Here is a 17652-nt window from a genome sequence, read left to right as displayed (position 1 = left end):
TTGGCCAGTTTATCTTAGCACCGCCCGCCAGACCCAGCCAAGATGGCAGCCAAGCGCAATCTGAGGTGGCCGTGGTTGGTTCTGTGGAGGTTGTGGCAGGTCCGGGGACCTCCACAAAACCGGGTATCGGGCCTGGGCCTAGAAGCGAGGACGTATTCCCGGGGCGACGGCCCGTACTCGCGCACGGCGCTGTATGAAGTGCTCGGCGTCCCCTCCACGGCCACGCAGGCGCAAATCAAGGCGGCCTACTACCGGCAGAGTTTCCTCTACCACCCGGACCGCAATTCGGGGAGTGCCGAGGCTGCCGAGCGCTTTACGCGTATCTCCCAGGCATACGTGGTGCTGGGCAGTGCCACCCTGCGCCGCAAGTATGACCGAGGCCTGCTCAGCGACGCAGACCTGCGTGGACCTGGCGTCCGGCCCTCTAAGATGTCCGCAGCGGACCCGGGCTCGCCCCGCGCGCCACCGCCCTCCTCTCGGAGCCACAGCAGTGGTCAGGCCGCGCCGGGCGCCAACCGCACCATGTTCAACTTTGACGCCTTCTATCAGGCGCACTACGGAGAACAGCTAGAGCGTGAACGGCGTCTAAGGGCCCGGCGGGAGGCCCTTCGCAAGCAGCAGGAGGACCGGGCTAATAAAGGCTTCCGCTGGGACGAGATCCGAGACACGACTTTCGTCTTGCTTCTCCTCACAGTCTTCATCATCATGACCTTGCGGTTTTAATTGGAGAGAGGAGGGAAGGGGAACAGCCCCCAGTCAACCCTCAGAAAATTGCCTTTCCAGCCTTGAACCCTTCGCCTTCCATAGTCTACCTCTCTGCTGGGGTCCGAAGGAACCGCTCTCCTTCTTCCCCACCCGCCCAGCTTAGCCGATGTCCTGCACATCCCTACCCCTACGGTCCAGAAAAGGAGGGTTTTCGAAGCCCAAGAAAGAGGCCCCAAAATGAAGAGCCCTGAACGTCCGAGAGTGAAGGGTATTCTGCAGTCCTTTGGGTGCCTGCTTTCAGAGGTTTCCTTCCTGATGTTGCCAACTTCTGGAACACTTGCTCTGGCTTTACGGTAAAGCTCTGAGCAAGAATTGTCTGCTCCTGCCCCATGTGTGTACCACGGGGCTCCTCTGTAACCTTGAAACATGCAATGTGACCAATTGTTGGCTGCCAAAAGAAAATTCTGGGCTTGTAAGAACCTTGTCTTTCAGTGAGTTACCCACGCCACAGGTGAGATCTGATGTCAGCTAGGAATGTGATATGTGGAAACCTTGCCATGCTTCTGTGGTCAGCGCCAAACCCCGCTATCGCTTCTGTTGGTGGCGTGTGGGAGTGGGAAAGCAAGGTCATTGAGCATAAGGAGTGAGTGGTCCTGTGCCCGTACTTATCTAAGGAATGACCTTGGAGAAGTTACTTCGTGGGCATGACAGCAGAGAGCAAGTCATTTGTTCTCTTGAGATCTGTCACACTTTATTATCAGTAGTTCTAATGGGCTTAGTGGTTAAAGCATGCTAGTGGAGTCAAGTTTATCCTTGGGACAGTGTGCCTGTCACCTGGTCATCCCTTTACCAGCTAGCCCCATTGCGAACTGCAAGCCCATTCCCTCCCAGAAATAGTACAACAAATTGGGAGCTTTAGTCCTTGAGTGTGACCCATCCTGTTTAGCTTGCAGTGCTTATTTCAGGCCTCACAAGCCAAGTCCTTGAAATGTGGCTGCTTGAGGCTGTGCGGGATTTGAAGTTGGTGGGACTACTGAGGGACAGGAGAATGTGGTGGAAAGTCTGTTCTTGTTCAGAGCTGGCTGAAACTTTTTCTTTTTTTCTGTTTGTAGTTTGTGCTAAGCAGTTGGTCAGTCATCACTTGGCTGGAGCAGTAGTAGTCAGAGTCTCTTAACCCGGAATCACTGCACATGGGGAGTGAGTGGCTGTGCTCGAGCATTTATGTACTGGAGCTGAGTGTAAAGCTATGGGATAGGAAAACCTGTCCAAGAAATGTACGATAAGGGTGCAGGTCCCCGTAGAGGCTAAACAAAGCCAGACGTGCTTTGGTACATTAATACCAATTCCTGCATTCACACTCTTGTGTGAAATCCTTGTATAAATTGGGATAAATCTACAGCTAGTTCAACTTGGTCTCTTGGAAATCATTTGATTCTTTCTAGCCTTGGAGGTTGGGGGCAAACTCTTAGTCATGGATTTGCAGTGACCACAGAATTCAGTAGTAAAGATTTGAGCCCGGGACCAGCCCGGTGGCTCAGGTGGTTGGAGTGGTGCTCCTAACGCCAAAGTCGCCTGTTCAATTCCCACATGGGCTCGTGAGCTACACCCTCTACAGCTAAGACTGAACAACAGCACTCCCTGGAGCTGGGCTGCCATGAGCAGCCGGACGTTGGCTTGAGCTGCCAGAGGCTGCTGTGCGCTGCCGTGGGCTACCGTGTGCTGCCAGGAGCAGCTGGTGGCCAGCATGAGTGGCCGGCAGCTAGTGTGAGTGGCCGGCAGCCGGCAAGAGCTGCTGTGAATGGCTGACCGATGACTGGCGACTGGCTGCCTCGGGGGGTGGGGGCGCAAGGCTCAATACCAGCATGGGCCAGGGAGCTGTGTCCTACACAACTAGACTGAGAAACAACGGCTTGAACTGGAGTGGGAGGGGGAGGTGGAAGAAACGAGAAAAAAAAAGATTTGAGCCCACCCTGGTTCAGGACAGTTATACTCTGAGCCTTGATTGTGGGTGCAGGATGGCGGGCATACGTACTTTGAAAAAGAACATTTAATGTTATGTTTCATATTTGAAAAACAACAGGGACATTCTGTTCTTTTTGAAATGTAAACTGCAGGAAGTGAAGCTTCGTAAAATGTACAGAAACTAGTGATTCTCAACCAAGGGATAAACTCATAGCCAGTTTAATTTGGTCTCTTGGAAACAGTTGGATTCTCTCTAGCCTTGGAGGTTGGGGGCAAGCTCTGAGGCATGTCTTTGCAGTGACCACATGATTCAGTAGTAAAGATTTGAGCCCACCCTGGTTCAAGACAGCTCTGTCTGCTCAGCCTTGATTTTGGGGGTGAGGCATATGTACTTTGAAAAAGAACACTTAATGTTATTATGTTTTGTATTTGAAAAACAACAGGGAAGGTCTGTTCTTTTTGAAATATAAACTGCAGGAAAATGTGCAGAAACTAGTGGTTCTAAACCAAGGAGTTGGAGCATAACAGAGTGTCCCTGGGGCAAGATTCTATCAGAGTTTGTCAAAATGGGTTAGGGTTCTTTTGGGTTTTGTTTGTAAAAGCACTAGTGGTTACTAATAGCTGGGACGTTTTGCATGGCCTCTTTGACGTAGACCTATCAAGTTTGTTTTCTCTCTATGAAGATCACAGCTAAGAACATTTCGTGGGGCCCCAGAACATGGAAACAGAAAGTTCCAGAAGGGTTTTTTTTTGGGGGGGGTCCAAAATGTGTGAAATTTTTGGAACATTCTAGAACATTCCATGCAACTCCAAACAAGGTAGTAAATAATATTATTAACCAGCTAACTCAGCTTCTCCTGAGACCTAGAACGAGGCCCGCTCTACCGTTTAGTGCCATTCTGTCTGCTCAGGACTTTTTTTAAGCCAGATCCAAGCTCTGAGAGACTCCACTCCCTACCTTCCCTAAATTGAGTCTGGGCTCTTTATGGAAGTGGGGGATATGTTGGGAGGTTTTGAAGGATATCCCTCCCAAAAAAACACACAAAACTGGTCCCCATGGTAACATTTCTCCCTTCCTTCCCTGGGAAGGAGAGGCTGAACCAGGCAGTGGACATTAGTCCCTGCCTTCTGGGGCCGTTCCCCAGTTTCTGATAGTGGAGGAAGGCTCTGACATGCTCAGCTTTAGTCCCATCTTGACAGGAGACGGACGAGAGGAGCCCAGCCTGCCCTAGGCTGTGCTCACTGGGGCGAGGCTGGGGGTGCAGTACAAGGCTGAGTGAGCGGCATACACAGGTCCTAACTGGGGAGACAGACAAGAAGACAGGGTCACAGGTGTACGTGTCCAGGCATTCATGATACTGTCTTTGGACTTGATCAAGACTTGATTTCTCCTGAGCCAGACTGCTTTTCCCTTTGTTGCTACCCTGCTACCCACCCCCCTTTTTTTTTGCTGGGTGAAATCCTTTCTAGATCCCAGTGCTGAGAGAGTAGAATTTCTTGCTTCCTTCTGAGGTTCTGGCATTTTGTTCATAGGATGTAACTTGCCCGCTGGAGTGGTTCCAGCATGAGCCAGAACGAGTAAGAGTAGCCTACTTTAGGCCAATGAGTTGTCCATTTGGTCATTATCCTTATATCCACAGCCTGAGGCTGAGGCACCAAGGGTGGAGCCCAAGCCAGTGGCCACCACACTCACTTTTGGGAAAATATTGAGTGGGAGGCTGTGTCTTGGACCTTTGGGCTTCCTGGAAGGTCACATACCCCATGAAGAGAGGCTGAGAGAAGGGACAGCAGGTAAGTGGTGGTGCTACCTCAATTCACTCTTTCGAATGCGGTGCACTAGAACAGTGGGCGCTCTCCTGGCCCTTGTCTCCTCTCAGTTCCTCAGCGCTGTGATGAGGTCACACTGCCACCGGCCTAGGATCAGGACCATAGGAGCCAGCCTCACCTGCTCTCAGGCCCAGCTTGTGGCCCCGGCAGCCACAGGGTGTGTGCAGAGCAGCTGAATGTCCCTGTCAGTGTGTTAGGATGATAGTGAGACCTGAGTCTGGACCTCGTGAACTTGCATATGCTAAGAACACTCAGTGCTCCCATCCCCAAGAAGTCAGGGCAGCGAATTCACCTTCACCATGTGTCCTGAGGTCATAATGTCACTGGATCTAGCCATCACACCACTCTCTTCTGCCTGTCCAGACCTGGAGTCCTGTCACTGGTCATGAGGTAGGTCGGCCCTCCCATCATGCCTTTGCCTCTTCAGGGTTCACACTCTCAGTCCTGGGCGGGGACTGCTACGAGACACAGGAGGCCTGTTTCAGGAAGACTAAGAACAGACCGAGATTCATGGTTCACCACAGCCAACCTGCACACACTTTGGCTGTGGCTGGCACAGTGTCTTAAAATAACGTCAGTCAACATTCGTAATTTTGGAGACTGCATAATACAGATTTCTGATATCTCAAAAAATGAGCAGTATAGCCACTGAGTTCACTCTGACAACTACATTACTGCCTGGCAGAAGCTGTAACATACCTGCCTTTTGCATAGGACACCTGCCCCCATTTCTATAGGACCTGCACTCCCACCAACAGGAAGTGTCAGAGGCCTGCACGCACACACTTGGACCACTGTGAGAGAAATATGCCTCTATCCGTGTCTAGCAAGAGGGAAAATTGTTAAAAAGGATCATGCATTTCTGGAGAAATGGGAGGGTGTATTTGTTTATGGAAATGGACTGCTTTGCACCTGTGATCTTCCTGGCCCCACAGGCATTTGAGTTTGCAGATCCCTAGGTTACATCATATCGAAGAGCCCATACTTTCTGCAGGGAAGTAAAGTATGAATCTTATTTTCATTGTGGGAAAAGAAGAATCTTTGGAGACATCTACAGTAGTGGCAAGGTCCTGGCCAAAGCCAGAGGTACTCTGCTACAGTAACACTAATTCCTACACTCAATCTTTTGTGTGAAATCCTTGTATAAATTGGGATAAACCCAGAGCTAGTCCAACTTGGTCTCTTGGAAACCATTTGATTGATTCTCTCTAGACTTGGAGATCAGGGGCAAGTTCTTAGCCGTGGCTTTGCAGTGATCACACAATTCAGTGGTAATGATGTGAACCCACTCTGGTTCAGGCCTGCTTAGGTTAGCAAGCCTTGATTGACAAAAAAAAAAAAAAGAATTTAATGTTACTATGTTTCATATTTGGAAAACAAGGGGAGAAGTTTAGGAAAATATACAGAAGCTAGTGATTCCTAAATAAGGAGGTTCACATAACAGACTTTCTTAAGGGACAGGCCCTCTGTTTTTATCGAAAAAGGATGGGAGTTGTTTGGGCAACTTTTCGGTTTTGATTTGGAAAAGCCAAAACCTTTCTCACGGGACCTTTCTCATGGGCTTCTTGATGTAGACTCTGGAGTTTGTTATCACAGAGGATTACAGCCAGAAACATTCCCTGGGGCCCTAGAACTTGGAAATAGAATTCCAAAAGGTTTCAAGCAGGAAGAGAGTCCTGCCCGGGAACCTTCCAGATCAGTCCATGTACCTTCAAGTAGGGGGAGTTAATAAAGTTTATTAGCCATCCAATTCTCAGCCTTTCCCATGGGCCAGAACTAGGCCCTCTCCTCTGGTGGTGTCCCTCCGCCTTGGTCTTTTTCAGGCGGGAGCTGCATCCTGAGGAACCTCTGTATTCAGTCTGAACCTCCTCAATCAGGCAGCTCTGAGGGCGGTGAGGTGTGGAAGGGTTTCTGAAGGACCCCCATCCAGTTCCATGCTAACGCTCTTCTCCTCTCCCTGTCCCTCCATTACCTGGGTTTTTCTTTCCTTACCTGCCCTGGGGAGGGGAGGCTGAACTTCTCTGCCTTCTGGAGGCTGCTCCCCAGTTCATGATAGTGGAGGAAGGCTCAGATATGCCCAGCCTTAGCCCCTTGTTTTCATTTAGTTACAAACAAAAAACTGCCTGGAAGCCTGGATCAGGAATGGGAGGCCATGGCAAGAGGGACCCACCTACCCTCAGGCTGGGCTTAGAATTCGGAAGCTCTCCCAGAACCAGTCTGTCTTCTGTCACCTCAGGCCAGCACCCTGTGGTCCTGGTGTCCCTCGGCCTCCAGCAGCTCGAGGGCTAGCAGTGAGGGGAGGAGAACCAAGGCCAGTTGGGATGGAGGTTCTCAACTGGGCACTAGCAGTGCTTTGACTGCGCCCCTATGTGGCAAATCTGTTTGGACTTGAAGGGCTCTCAAAGCTCAAATGGGCCAGTCCCTTCAACTACTGCCTAAATCTAAAGATCCCATCCAGTCACTCAGGTGCTGCTCACCCAACTTTAGGGATGGGGACCATCTACCTCCAGTAGCAGCCCTGACAGTCTCATTCTGAGCCAAAATCTGGCTCCCTGTGGTTTCCACCCTTTGGTCTTGCCTCTGACTTCTGGCTCTACGAGGAGTGGTCCTTTACAAAGGCTAAACGTCACATGTATCTCAAACAGATCCCTCAACTCTTCCACCTGGGACTTAGTCCCAATCCTCTTACCGTTTGTACTCCAAAGGTGCTATTTTGAGGGATCCCTCTTACAGTGTAAAATTTCAATGAAAATCCCCTTTTAAATGGTTGTATTCCTATTAATGTAGACCAAGGTCACATTGGCTTCTTCTACAGCACTCTGACTGTCCCCACTCATTTGCAAGATCTTCATGCCTCCCTGCCAAACTTCATCTCATCAGATTTGACCTAAGCTGATTCAGGGCATGTTCCTGCCCTCCCACCTTGTCCCACACTCATCAGCCAAGCTGGCCACCTCGTGTTTACCCTAGATGAAGACAGATACTTTCAACGCTATAGAACCCCCTCCATCGCTCAGTGGGGGTGGTCATTTAGCAGGCCAGAGAAGGAGCAGGTACCACCCTGACTGGGCTTACAGGCAACCCAGGAAAAGGTGCGTACATATGAGGCAATTGGAAAACAGTGAGGAAGCCGAGTGCTGGCCAGAAGTGCTGGGGAGTTAAGAGGAAAGGCTCCCGTGGGTTGGAAATCAGAGAAGGCTTCATGGCAGAGGCAGGAGTAGTGCTGGACATGAAGGACTGCTGGGCTTTGGATGGGCAGAGAGGAAGGAAGGGCATCTCAAGAGTAGGAAGTGCAGGAGCTGCGATGTAGCGGCTGCAACAGCAGAATGGCTGGTTGAGGGGGCAGAGAGGAGTCGGGCAGCATCGTCATCCTCATCATCACATTTATTGACGGCCCCTGGGAGGCGGGGCTGGGGACAGAACATACAAAGACAAGGACCTGCCCTCAAAAAGGTTCCATTCTAAGGAGACGGGACAGAAAAATACAGAATGGTCTTTCCTGGGGATGGCCCACTCTCACCTGTGCAGGTCGGAAGCCCCTGACCTACCTTGCCCCAGGTTCTGGAGCATACGTGGGGCACATAAAGCCCCAGGGCCATGATGTCCCTGACCCTGCAGCTGGGGCCTGACCACCTGGCTCCTAGGCGGTGGGCCCCAAGACTGGGAGAAAGGTAGGCTCAGGACATGATGGACAACACTCCTGTCAGCCTTGGCATCGTGCAAGGCCAGTGGAGTGGCAGGGTCCCCTGGGGGAAGTGGGCACCTTCCCAGGTCCCCATGAGTCAAGTTCTTTCACTGGGGCTTGCCCATCACCCGGGAGGCCCCAACTGGGGACAAAAAAAAGGCAGAGTTTCCTCAGCGCCAGAGGCACAACACCCTGCCCACCCCACCCTCAGCCCTCTCTCAGGGCATCTTCTAGGTGACCCTCCTCCCCAGCTCAGCCTCCAGGGCCAGGGCCTACCTGAGGCCAGGGGGAGGGGCCTGCCCCTCCCCCCACCCAGGCAGTTGGGGAGGAGGAGGAGCCACGCATCAAGTTTGTCTGGGCCCCCATCGTGGGGGCCATACCCTGGATCCTACCGGTGGGGGGGCTCTGGCTGCGAGGGCCGAGGGCTCAGCAGAGGGGCTGGGCCAAGGGGGCACCCGGGGGAGCCCTTCAGCGGGGGCACTGGGCGGGAGTCCAAGGGGGGCAGGCTCCGGGGCACTGCTGGTGGCCCCCGGGCAGCCCCGGTGGGCAGGACAGCTGCAGCAGGGAAGGGTTTGGGGGGATCCGCAGCAGCAGTGGGGGCTGGCTGGGCAGACCGCTCCCGGCGCCGCAGCAGCTCCTGCAGCTTCTCGGCCTGGGTCCGCCTCAGGTGGGCCAGGGCTCGGCCTCGCTGGAAGGCGGGCAGGAAAGCCTCCAGGCTCTGCTCCCCCAGCAGCAGCTGCTCCATCTGCTCCTGGGACAGGAAAGGACAGTTTGCGAGGAGCAGAAGCAAAGACTGAGGACTGACTGGTCCTCTCCCTCTCACCCTGAATCCCTTCCAGTGTTGACCACAGCTGGGGGATGGGCCACCTGAATTCCAGCCTGGGCCTGCCTCTGACTTGCTGAGCGACTGCAGACAAATGTCCTCTACTCTCAAGCCTTGATTTCCTTAGAGATGAGGCAGGACAGAGATGGGGACACACTTGAAGTAGACTAGGTATCTCTCATGGAGGCCAGGGCCCCTCCTTCCCCACCTCCATTGACTCGCTGAGCACTGCGCTCTCAACCCAGCACTGACGAGTCTGTCCCAGCTCCTCAGTAGACCCAGCCTACGCTGCCCTGAGACATTCACAGAGAAGCTGGGGGTGGGTGGGTGGAGGGGGGGCTGGGGATCTGAGAGTGGGAAGAAGGGGCCCTGCTGTACAGGGAGGACAGCAATGCGGTGGGCTCTCCTGGGGGCACTCAGGACAGACTTCCTGGAGGAGGAGCTCTCAAGCCTCCAGTGTAAGAATGAAGTGGGGGGATGGTCGGCTAGGTCTCTACCTGTCCCCAGGCCCAGTCGCCTTCCCCCTCACCTCAGCCTCCTGCTCAGCCTCTTCCAGCTCAGCCTGCAGCCATCCGAGTGCACAGTGGGGGCTCCAGCGATGCATGCTTTCCTCTGAGGGCCACAGAGGGACAGAGTGAATAGCCCCTGCCCTCAGGGCCTGTCACCCAAGACAGGCCAGAGCCCCAGGGCCCAATCCTGACTCTCACTGATCCTGTGTGTGATTCTGTGCTTCCCTTCCCCTCTCTGGGACCTGTACACAATGCCCATGTGATCAGTTTGCGCACCTTCCCCCAAGATTCTCCCCCTAGTCTTAGCGCAAAAGAGGAAGCTTTGTCTCCTAGAGCACCCCAGGCCTTTGGGTATTGGGCTCCCTTTTTTCCCACCGCCCAGAGCACCCCCTCTGGCCTCTCCAACCCAGCTCTGCTCACCAACTGCTCACTTCCCCAACTCCATTTTCCAAGAGTAGCACCCTTCAAACATGACCCAGGAATAGGTCTGCCCAATTCCCACCCTTGGAGTCTACACTTCCCAAAGCCAACCAGCCAGATTGCCAACTGCCCCCCACCCCAGGCGGTTCTCTCAGCTTCCCCTCACCCAGTCGCTGCAGCTTGTCTGCACAGCTCTCGGCCACCTCTCGAAGTTCCTGGTACTTGATGGCCAGGGCGGCCCGACCCATCTCCAGACGGGGCCGCAATGCCAGGTTCTCCTTGGCTAGCGCGTAGTTGGAGGCCAGACATGCTTCTCGCTCCAGCTGCAGGCCCTGGAACTGCGACCAGAGAAGAGCCAAGAGGTGTACTCAGGGAGTCTGCCCATGTCCACCTACCGCCACCCTGGGTGACAGTGCCCGCGGGCCAGGCCGAAGGCACCCGTCTCAGGATGCAAGTCAACAGGTGGAGGGACTGCAAGAGGCCCAGACAGGGTTTTGCCTTGAGCTTCCTCTCTGGGCCTCAGTTTCTTGTTCTACAAAGTGAGCTAAAAAGGGCCACCTCATAGGGCTACGGTGAGACTGAAGTGAGGAAAACGATGAAGGCCTCTACAAATGTTAGTTAATTTTTAATTTTTCAATTAATATGTCTGCTCAGGTCCCTGAGGAGTCCCCCTCCCTCCTCTGTCCCATTTTCCATGCATGGGCAGCTTCCCTCTCATTCCAGGCCTTTGTCTGCTTCCTCCTCAGGTGTTTGTGCAGAAAACACTCCCACCCCTGCTCTGACTCTCCAGAGTGGTCTTCTCCCTGTCCCTGCATAGTACCCCCTCAAGCCACCCTCTCTTCCCCTCACACCCCTTCTTCTGCCCTCCAGTGGAATCCCCACATCCCCAAGCAATACACACCCCCTTTTCCTCCCCAATCCCCTAGCACCTGCTCCCAGCTTTCCTTCTATTGCAGAAAGCAGACCCCCCCTTTCTTTCCTGGCTCTGGAGAATGCTTTTTCCTTGTTTCCAGGAGCGCCCAGCCTCCTCTCCCAGCCCCTGGAAAACACACTACCCTCCATCTGTCCCCTGTACGATGCACATGCCCCCTCTGCCTCCCTTCAACACACACTTTCCCTTTCTGCCCACCACAGCCAACCAGCCTGGGCCTATCTCCTGTGAAATATACAACTTTCTCTTATGGTGGCCTATGGAATACACAGCTCAGCTTTCAGTACCCCTCCCCAAAGAAAGACACAAAGCCCCCTCTTGCACCCCTGGAATGCGGGTTGTCCCCCAAAGGTACCCCCAGGTGTCAAACAGGCCCCTAGTTCTCCCTATGGAAGGCACCTCCCCTTTCCGGCCCTACAGAACGTGGGTGTAGGGCGCCCCACAACACAGCCACCCTGCCCCCCGGAACACACCTCCCCGGAGCATCCGCTGTAGGACACGCCTCGCGGCCATCCCGGGGGTGCACGGGTGCCTCCCTGGGTCTCTGGCGCCCCACCCGCCCCAGGCCGGCTCCGGGCGCCCCCTCCCCCGGGGGCGGCTCCGCGGGGCCCACTCGTACGTGCCAGGCTCCCGCGCCCACCGGCAGCCCCGCGGCCCGGTCCGTGAGGCCCTTTGGTCGCTCGGCAGGTCCGGCAGGCCGCAGCCCGACCCCCGCGCCCCCCGCCCGCACCCCCCGCGCTACCTTCCTGCTGAGCCGCACGATCCGGTCCAGCTTGGGCTCATCCTGAAGCAGGTCCCGGAGCTGCCCGGTGCTGAGGATCCCAAAGCGCCCCGGGCTGCCGGGCTCCGGCCCCGCCCGCGCCGCCCGGGCCCGGTACATGCCGCCCGCCCGCGCCCCCAGCTCGGCTGCTGGCTCGGCCCGCTCGGCCCGCTCCGCCCCGGCTCCGCTCCGCTCCGGCTCCGGCTCCGGGATCCGGCTCCGGCTTCGGCCGCGCGCGCCGCTCCGCCGCCAGAGGGCGCCTCGCCCTCTCTTAAAGGGGCCGCGGCGTGGGGGCTGGGGGTGGGGCGGGGAGGGGGCGAGCCGCACCCCTACCCACCCAGGCAGAGGAGCGCTGCGCCGCGCCTCCGGCATCAGCGTAGCGGCGGGCGAACCCATCCTCCCGCCGCCTTCGGGATAATCTGAGGCCGCCTCTCTCTGCATTTCACTCAGCCATCATTCACCACGCCCCCAGGCATGGACTCTCCCACCCCAGGCATTTACAATTTGCAGGGTTGTTTCACATTTCCCCCTTAGATTCGCGGAACAATTTTCTGAGTTTGGCTGGGCGCCAGGAACTCCTGCCCTACGGCTAACTTGGACAAGTCAGTCACCTCCCCAAGGCTCAGTTTTCTGTTCTGTAAAACGGGGTGATGATGTACAATGTGAGGATGAGATAGTGAATGTTGAGTGCCTTACATCCTCAGCACCGGGCAGCTCCGGGACCTGCTTCAGGATGAGCCCAAGCTGGACCGGATCGTGCGGCTCAGCAGGAAGGTAGCGCGGGGGAGGGGGGGGGAACGGGTGCGGGCGGGGGGCGCGGGGGTCGGGCTGCGGCCTTACTTGTAGTAAATGAATATCTAATATGTTGTTTTACAGATGAGGAAACAGATTCATAAAGATGATGTCATCTCTCCAAAGTCACATTACAGGTAAATGATAGGCAATCTCAGCTCTTCCCTTCTGTGCAGGATCCACAGAGCACATGATGCCCGTCTGTGCTGAGCACTGGGCTAGGAGCTGTGGGGGCACTATGTCTGCTATCAGGGAACTCATGGAATTAGGCACTCAACTTACTCTAGTGCAAGACAGAATGTCAGGTATCACCACACTGTGGCTTCCTGTGGGATTCTCACGTGATGCCAGAGGATGTCATGTACCTTATCTTCACAGTTAGGCTTGGCCAGTACCATTGTCAGGAAACAGACACTCAGAGATTAAGTCACTTGTCTGAAATCAAACAGTAATGAGTGAGCTTGTTCCACCTCACCACGCTGCTAGGAAAGAACAGGGGTGGGACGGGGCAATCAGAAAGGCAAACCACAGGAGGTGATATTTGAGTTGGGTTTTCAAGGATGAAGAAGAGTTCTGAAGTTGAAGGAGAAAATGATAAAACCAAAGAGAAAACCAGAAGCCAAGGCATAGGGGCTAAAAGAGCCCAAGGACTCTTCCAATCCAGCCAGTGCACACTGGGCAGAGAAAGAGAGACAAAACGGATGGAGTGGGACAGGCAAAGCTTGCTGACAGGTTGTAAAACTAACACTTCGTCCACATTTTTATGATAACTGAAATTTGGTTTTCCCCTTCAAGACTCATCTGGAACACCACCACCTCCAGGAAGCCCTCTTCACCTACCCTGAGTTGTGTGCCCCTCTCCTCTGGGCTCCCACAGTCTTTGCTCTCCCATGGTCCTGGGCATTATCAAGAGCCCCTCCTCACTTCCCAATTTCCTGGCTATGATCTCCCTGATTCTGCTCTGCCTCCTTAGCACCCACCATTTCCACTAAGCTCCCAGGGTTCTCCTAGGCAGTCCTCCCACATGGCCCTTCTTTGGCCCCTCCTACTCTGGGCTCCAGGCTTCTTCACCCTAAGAGATGCTGGTAAGACCTGTCAGGAGGCCCCTGCCTCAGCTTGTCCCCACTTTGTCACCAATTCCACTTTGTTCAGCTGAGTGAGTACCCTGTTGACTATTCCACAGCAATGTCCTCTGTAAACCTTCACCAAACTCCTCAGACCCAAATACCCACTCCTGCCTGTCTTAGTACATAACCCACTGCCCATCACCGGGAGAAGCTTCTGCCGCTTCCTGCCTTACCTCTTTGGATTTTCTCTGTATCAGTCTCAGTGCCCTTCCTTCTCGCCCACCTCCAGGAATGGCAGCTTCTCCTCCTTCCAAAGTCAATCCAGCTGCCCTCTCTATGGGTCTCACCTTTACCTGCCTTGCTCTACTCCATCAGTTATATCTCTCTTTTTCTGCCTTCAGACTGATACCTCCCTTTCACACTCACCCCCAATATTTTGAAAGTAGCCTGTTACAGACTATTCAGTCTGTTTGTGTCCTCCCAAAATTTGTATGTTGAAGCCCTAATCCCCAATATGATGGTATTTGAAAGGGGGGCCTTTGGGAAGTAATTAGATTTAGATGAAGTCAAGAAATTGTGTCTTCCATGATGGCATTAGTGTCCTTAAAAGAAGAGAAAGAGAGCAGAGTTCTTTGTCCAAGTGAGGGCCAGCAAGAGGGCAGCTGTCTGCAGGTCAGGGAGAGGGCTCTCACCAGAAACTGAATCTGCTGGCACCTTGGTCTTCGTCTTCCTGGCTTCCAGAATTGTGAGAGATAAAAGTCTGCTGTTGAAGTCCCCCAGTCTGTGATATTCTGTTGTGGCAGCCGGAGCTGACTGAGACATACCCCTATATGACTGAGACACTGCTCTCCCTGTGTCCATTTCCTCACTCTCCTTATTCCTGGACTTGGTCTGATTTCAGGCCCCTCTCACCACTTTAAAGGCACTGCTCTAGCCAAGGTCACCAACCACATTCACACTGCCGGGGCCCCTCTTTTTCACATTTGACACCATTGACCACAGTCTCTTTCTTGAACACACAGCAATCAGAGCCCAGCCATTTCGTAACCGTCAGTTGACAAAAAGTAGAAAGTCAGATAACAGCAAGTGTTGGTGAAAATGGGAGTGACAGGGACGCTTATGCCCCACTAGTAGGAGAGAGAATCAGTTCACTTTGGAGAGCAGATTGACAAACACGTAATTCAAAATGCTCATCTCACACCACTCAGTTGTTCCCTCTGTGGTAGACAGAATATTGGCCTCCATAGATGTCCACACCCTAATCCCGGAACCTATCAATATGTTACCTTCCATGGCAAAAGGAACATTGCAGATGTAATTAAGTGAAGGATCTTGAGGAGGAGAGATTAGCTATCTATCCAATGGAATAGCAAAGGTTTTTATAAGAGGGAGGCAGGAGAGTCAATCAGAGAAAGAGATGTGACAATGGAAACAGAGGGTCAGAGTCAGAGAAATTTTGAAGACACTATTTGCTGGCTTTGAAGATGCAGCAAGTGGCCACAGGCCAAGGAATACAGGCGGCCTCTAGAAGCCAGAAGAGGCCAGGAAATGGATTCTCCTTTAAGCCTTCAGAGGGAGCATGACCTGCCAACATCTTGATTTCAGCCCAGTGAAACCCATTCAGATTTCTGACATCCAGAGCTGTAAGATAATAAATTTGTGTGGTTTTAAGCCACTAGTGTTGTGATAATTTGTTACAGTGGCCATAGGAAACTAACACAAACTCCTAGGAATTTTCACTCTCTTGGACTAGGTGGCAAGAACAGGAATGTTCACAGCAGCTTGTCTTGTAATAACAAAAACCTGGAAGCAACCCACATGTCCAATACCAGGAGAATGACAAAGGTACTGGTATACCTTCATACAGTGGAATACTTCGTACTCTAAGCAATGGAAATGAGCAGAGTATGGCTACACAGGTCAATGTGGATGAATCTCACAAGCAACACCGAGTAAAAACAGGCAGCCTCAGAGTACATGCAGTATAAAAAGAGTACATGCAGTATAATACTGTTTACATAAATTTTGACATGCAAAATTATGCTTCATATTGCTAAAGATATGTATAAAGTAAAAGCATGGGAATAATAAATACCAAAATAAGGAGCATGGCTGTCTGGCAGAAAGGGATGGAATCAGAGAGGAAAAAGAGGGGACTTCAATGGCATTGAGAGAGTTCCATTTCTTAAGCTGAGTGGAGGTACACAGATGTACAAGGTGTGATCAAACAATACGGTGAATGTTTAAATAAAAAAAATTTATTACAGGGCAGCCAGATGGCTCAGTTTGTTAGTGTGCAAGCTCTGAACAACAGGCAGCATTGCCAGTTCGATTCCCGCGTGGGATGGTGGGCTGTGCCCTCTGCAACTAAGATTAAAAACGGCACTGGACGTGGAGCTGAGCTGTGCCCTCCACAACTAAATTGAAGGACAACGACTTGGAGCTGATGGGCCCTGGAAAAACACACTGTTTCCCAATATTCCCCAATAAAAATTAAAAAATTTATTACAGTGAAAGACACATTGCCATTAACTCCCCCTCGCTTCAAACACAATTATCCCATCATTCTTGCCACTTTCTGAAGCAGTTCTGGAAGTCCTCTTTTGTGAGTGTCTTTAGTTGCGCTGTTGTGACTGCCTCTATGTCCTGAATCTTTTTGACTTTGGAGAAGAGCCAGAAGTCACAGGTGCCAGATTCAGTGAATAAAGTGGATGAGGACACACCGTAATGTATTTATTGGACAGAAATTGCTGTACCAGAAACGATGTGTGACACGGAGCGTTGTCATGATAGAGGACGATTTACGCACACTCTAAAGTATACCTTCTCTTAACCATAGCTCACACCCAACTGACTGCACCGAACAAGTTGAAACTTGTCACACACTGTTACTAAGGTTCAGCGTGCTGCTTCCTGTATTGAAGATAGGTCCCTGCCTCTCTGTTGGGTGGCACTTGGCAGCATTATTGACCGTATTTTGTGATCACAATGGAAAGCCTCCATGTTATACATCGCTTCTGGTGCAGCAATTTCTGTCAAATATAAACATTACGGTGTGTCCTCATCCACCTTATTCACTAGATCTGGCACCGTGTGACTTTTGGCTCTTCCCCAAAGTCAAAATGACCATGAAAGGTAAACGTTTTGAATCTATTCAGGACATCGAGGCAGCTATGACAGCGCAACTAAAGACACTCACAAAAGAAGACTTCCAGAACTGCTTCAGAAAGTGGCAAGAACAATGAAATAATTGTGTTTGAAGTGAGGGGAAGTATTTTCAGGGGCATTAATGGCATTAATGGTATTTTCAGGGGCATTAGTGTCTTTTACTGTAATAATTTTTTTTTAATTTGAACATTCACCATATTTCTTTAATCACACCTCGTATATTATGGACACTAGTTCTTTATAAGACGTGTGACTTGTAATTGTATCTCATTCTGTAGGTTGTCTTTTCTCTATCTTGATGGTGTCCTTTGAAGTACAAAAGTTTTTATTTTGATGAATTTCAATGTATCTATTTTTATTTTTGTTGCTTGTGCTTTGGCATCATATCCAAGAACGTACTTCCTAACTCAAGATCATGAATATTTACCTTTATGTATCTTCTAATAGTTTTTATAGCTTTAGCTCTTCCATTTAGGTCATTGATCCATTTTGGGTTAATTTTTGTATGTGTTGTGTGGTAGGGATCCAACTTCAAACTTTTTCAGGTGGATATCCAGTTGTCCAAGCACACACATACACCCCCTTTTTAAAACATGGACCTCAGGTACACAGATATAGATTAATCCTAATTCTTGTTGTTGTTGTTTTTAATACACTCTCATCTTTGGCCCATATGTGGCCTGCTTTTATTTTATTTATTTGTGGAATTATCAATATTTAATGAACACCAGTGAAATCACCACCCAATCCAGAACTGGCACATCACCAACCGCCTACATCTGGGTTCTCCTACCCAGGTCTGTGCCTGCCCACACCCAAGGTAACCACACTCCTAACGTGGGGTTTATCACTCTCTTGCTTTAAAAAAAAAAAAAAAAGCTTTATTGAAGCATAATTGATGCCCAATAAACTGCACACATTTAAAGTGTACAATTTGATGAGTTTGGGCATACATATACACCCTTGAAAGCATCACCAAAATCAAGGCAATGAACATATCCAT

At 51.8% G+C, this 17652-nt stretch overlaps 2 protein-coding genes across 2 annotated transcripts; one reads left to right on the top strand and one right to left on the bottom strand.

The window, feature by feature from the left end:
• Window positions 1–8: 8 nt before the first annotated feature.
• On the top strand, window positions 9–3633 carry DNAJC30 (DnaJ heat shock protein family (Hsp40) member C30). Its single transcript, XM_033110147.1, has one exon. It carries the CDS (start codon window positions 43–45, stop codon window positions 721–723), a length of 681 nt encoding a protein of 226 aa, XP_032966038.1. The 5' UTR covers window positions 9–42; the 3' UTR covers window positions 724–3633.
• A 4227-nt stretch (window positions 3634–7860) lies between these two features.
• VPS37D (VPS37D subunit of ESCRT-I) lies at window positions 7861–11861 on the bottom strand. The gene is made up of 4 exons (XM_033110623.1): window positions 11605–11861; window positions 10098–10269; window positions 9532–9614; window positions 7861–8930 (listed from the first exon to the last, which is right to left on the bottom strand). Exons 1-4 carry the CDS (start codon window positions 11740–11742, stop codon window positions 8568–8570), a joined length of 756 nt encoding a protein of 251 aa, XP_032966514.1. The 5' UTR covers window positions 11743–11861; the 3' UTR covers window positions 7861–8567.
• Between the last annotated feature and the right edge of the window lie 5791 nt (window positions 11862–17652).

The sequence above is a fragment of the Rhinolophus ferrumequinum genome, chromosome 7 (genome assembly GCF_004115265.2).
Source record: "Rhinolophus ferrumequinum isolate MPI-CBG mRhiFer1 chromosome 7, mRhiFer1_v1.p, whole genome shotgun sequence".
Lineage (NCBI taxonomy): Eukaryota > Metazoa > Chordata > Mammalia > Chiroptera > Rhinolophidae > Rhinolophus > Rhinolophus ferrumequinum.
The sequence above is the reverse complement of the archived record's forward strand: the minus strand, read 5'-3'. Positions and strand labels throughout refer to the sequence as shown.

Excerpts from the sequence above, each read along its gene's own strand:
- DNAJC30 (XM_033110147.1), top strand. The coding sequence starts at position 43 with ATGGCAGCCAAGCGCAATCTGAGGTGGCCGTGGTTGGTTCTGTGGAGG.
- VPS37D (XM_033110623.1), bottom strand. The coding sequence starts at position 11,742 with ATGTACCGGGCCCGGGCGGCGCGGGCGGGGCCGGAGCCCGGCAGCCCG. Across the intron at positions 10,270-11,604 it reads TCGTGCGGCTCAGCAGGAAG|TTCCAGGGCCTGCAGCTGGA; the intron begins GTAGCGCGGGGG and ends CTCTGGTCGCAG. Across the intron at positions 8,931-9,531 it reads AGGCTGAGCAGGAGGCTGAG|GAGCAGATGGAGCAGCTGCT; the intron begins GTGAGGGGGAAG and ends TTCCTGTCCCAG.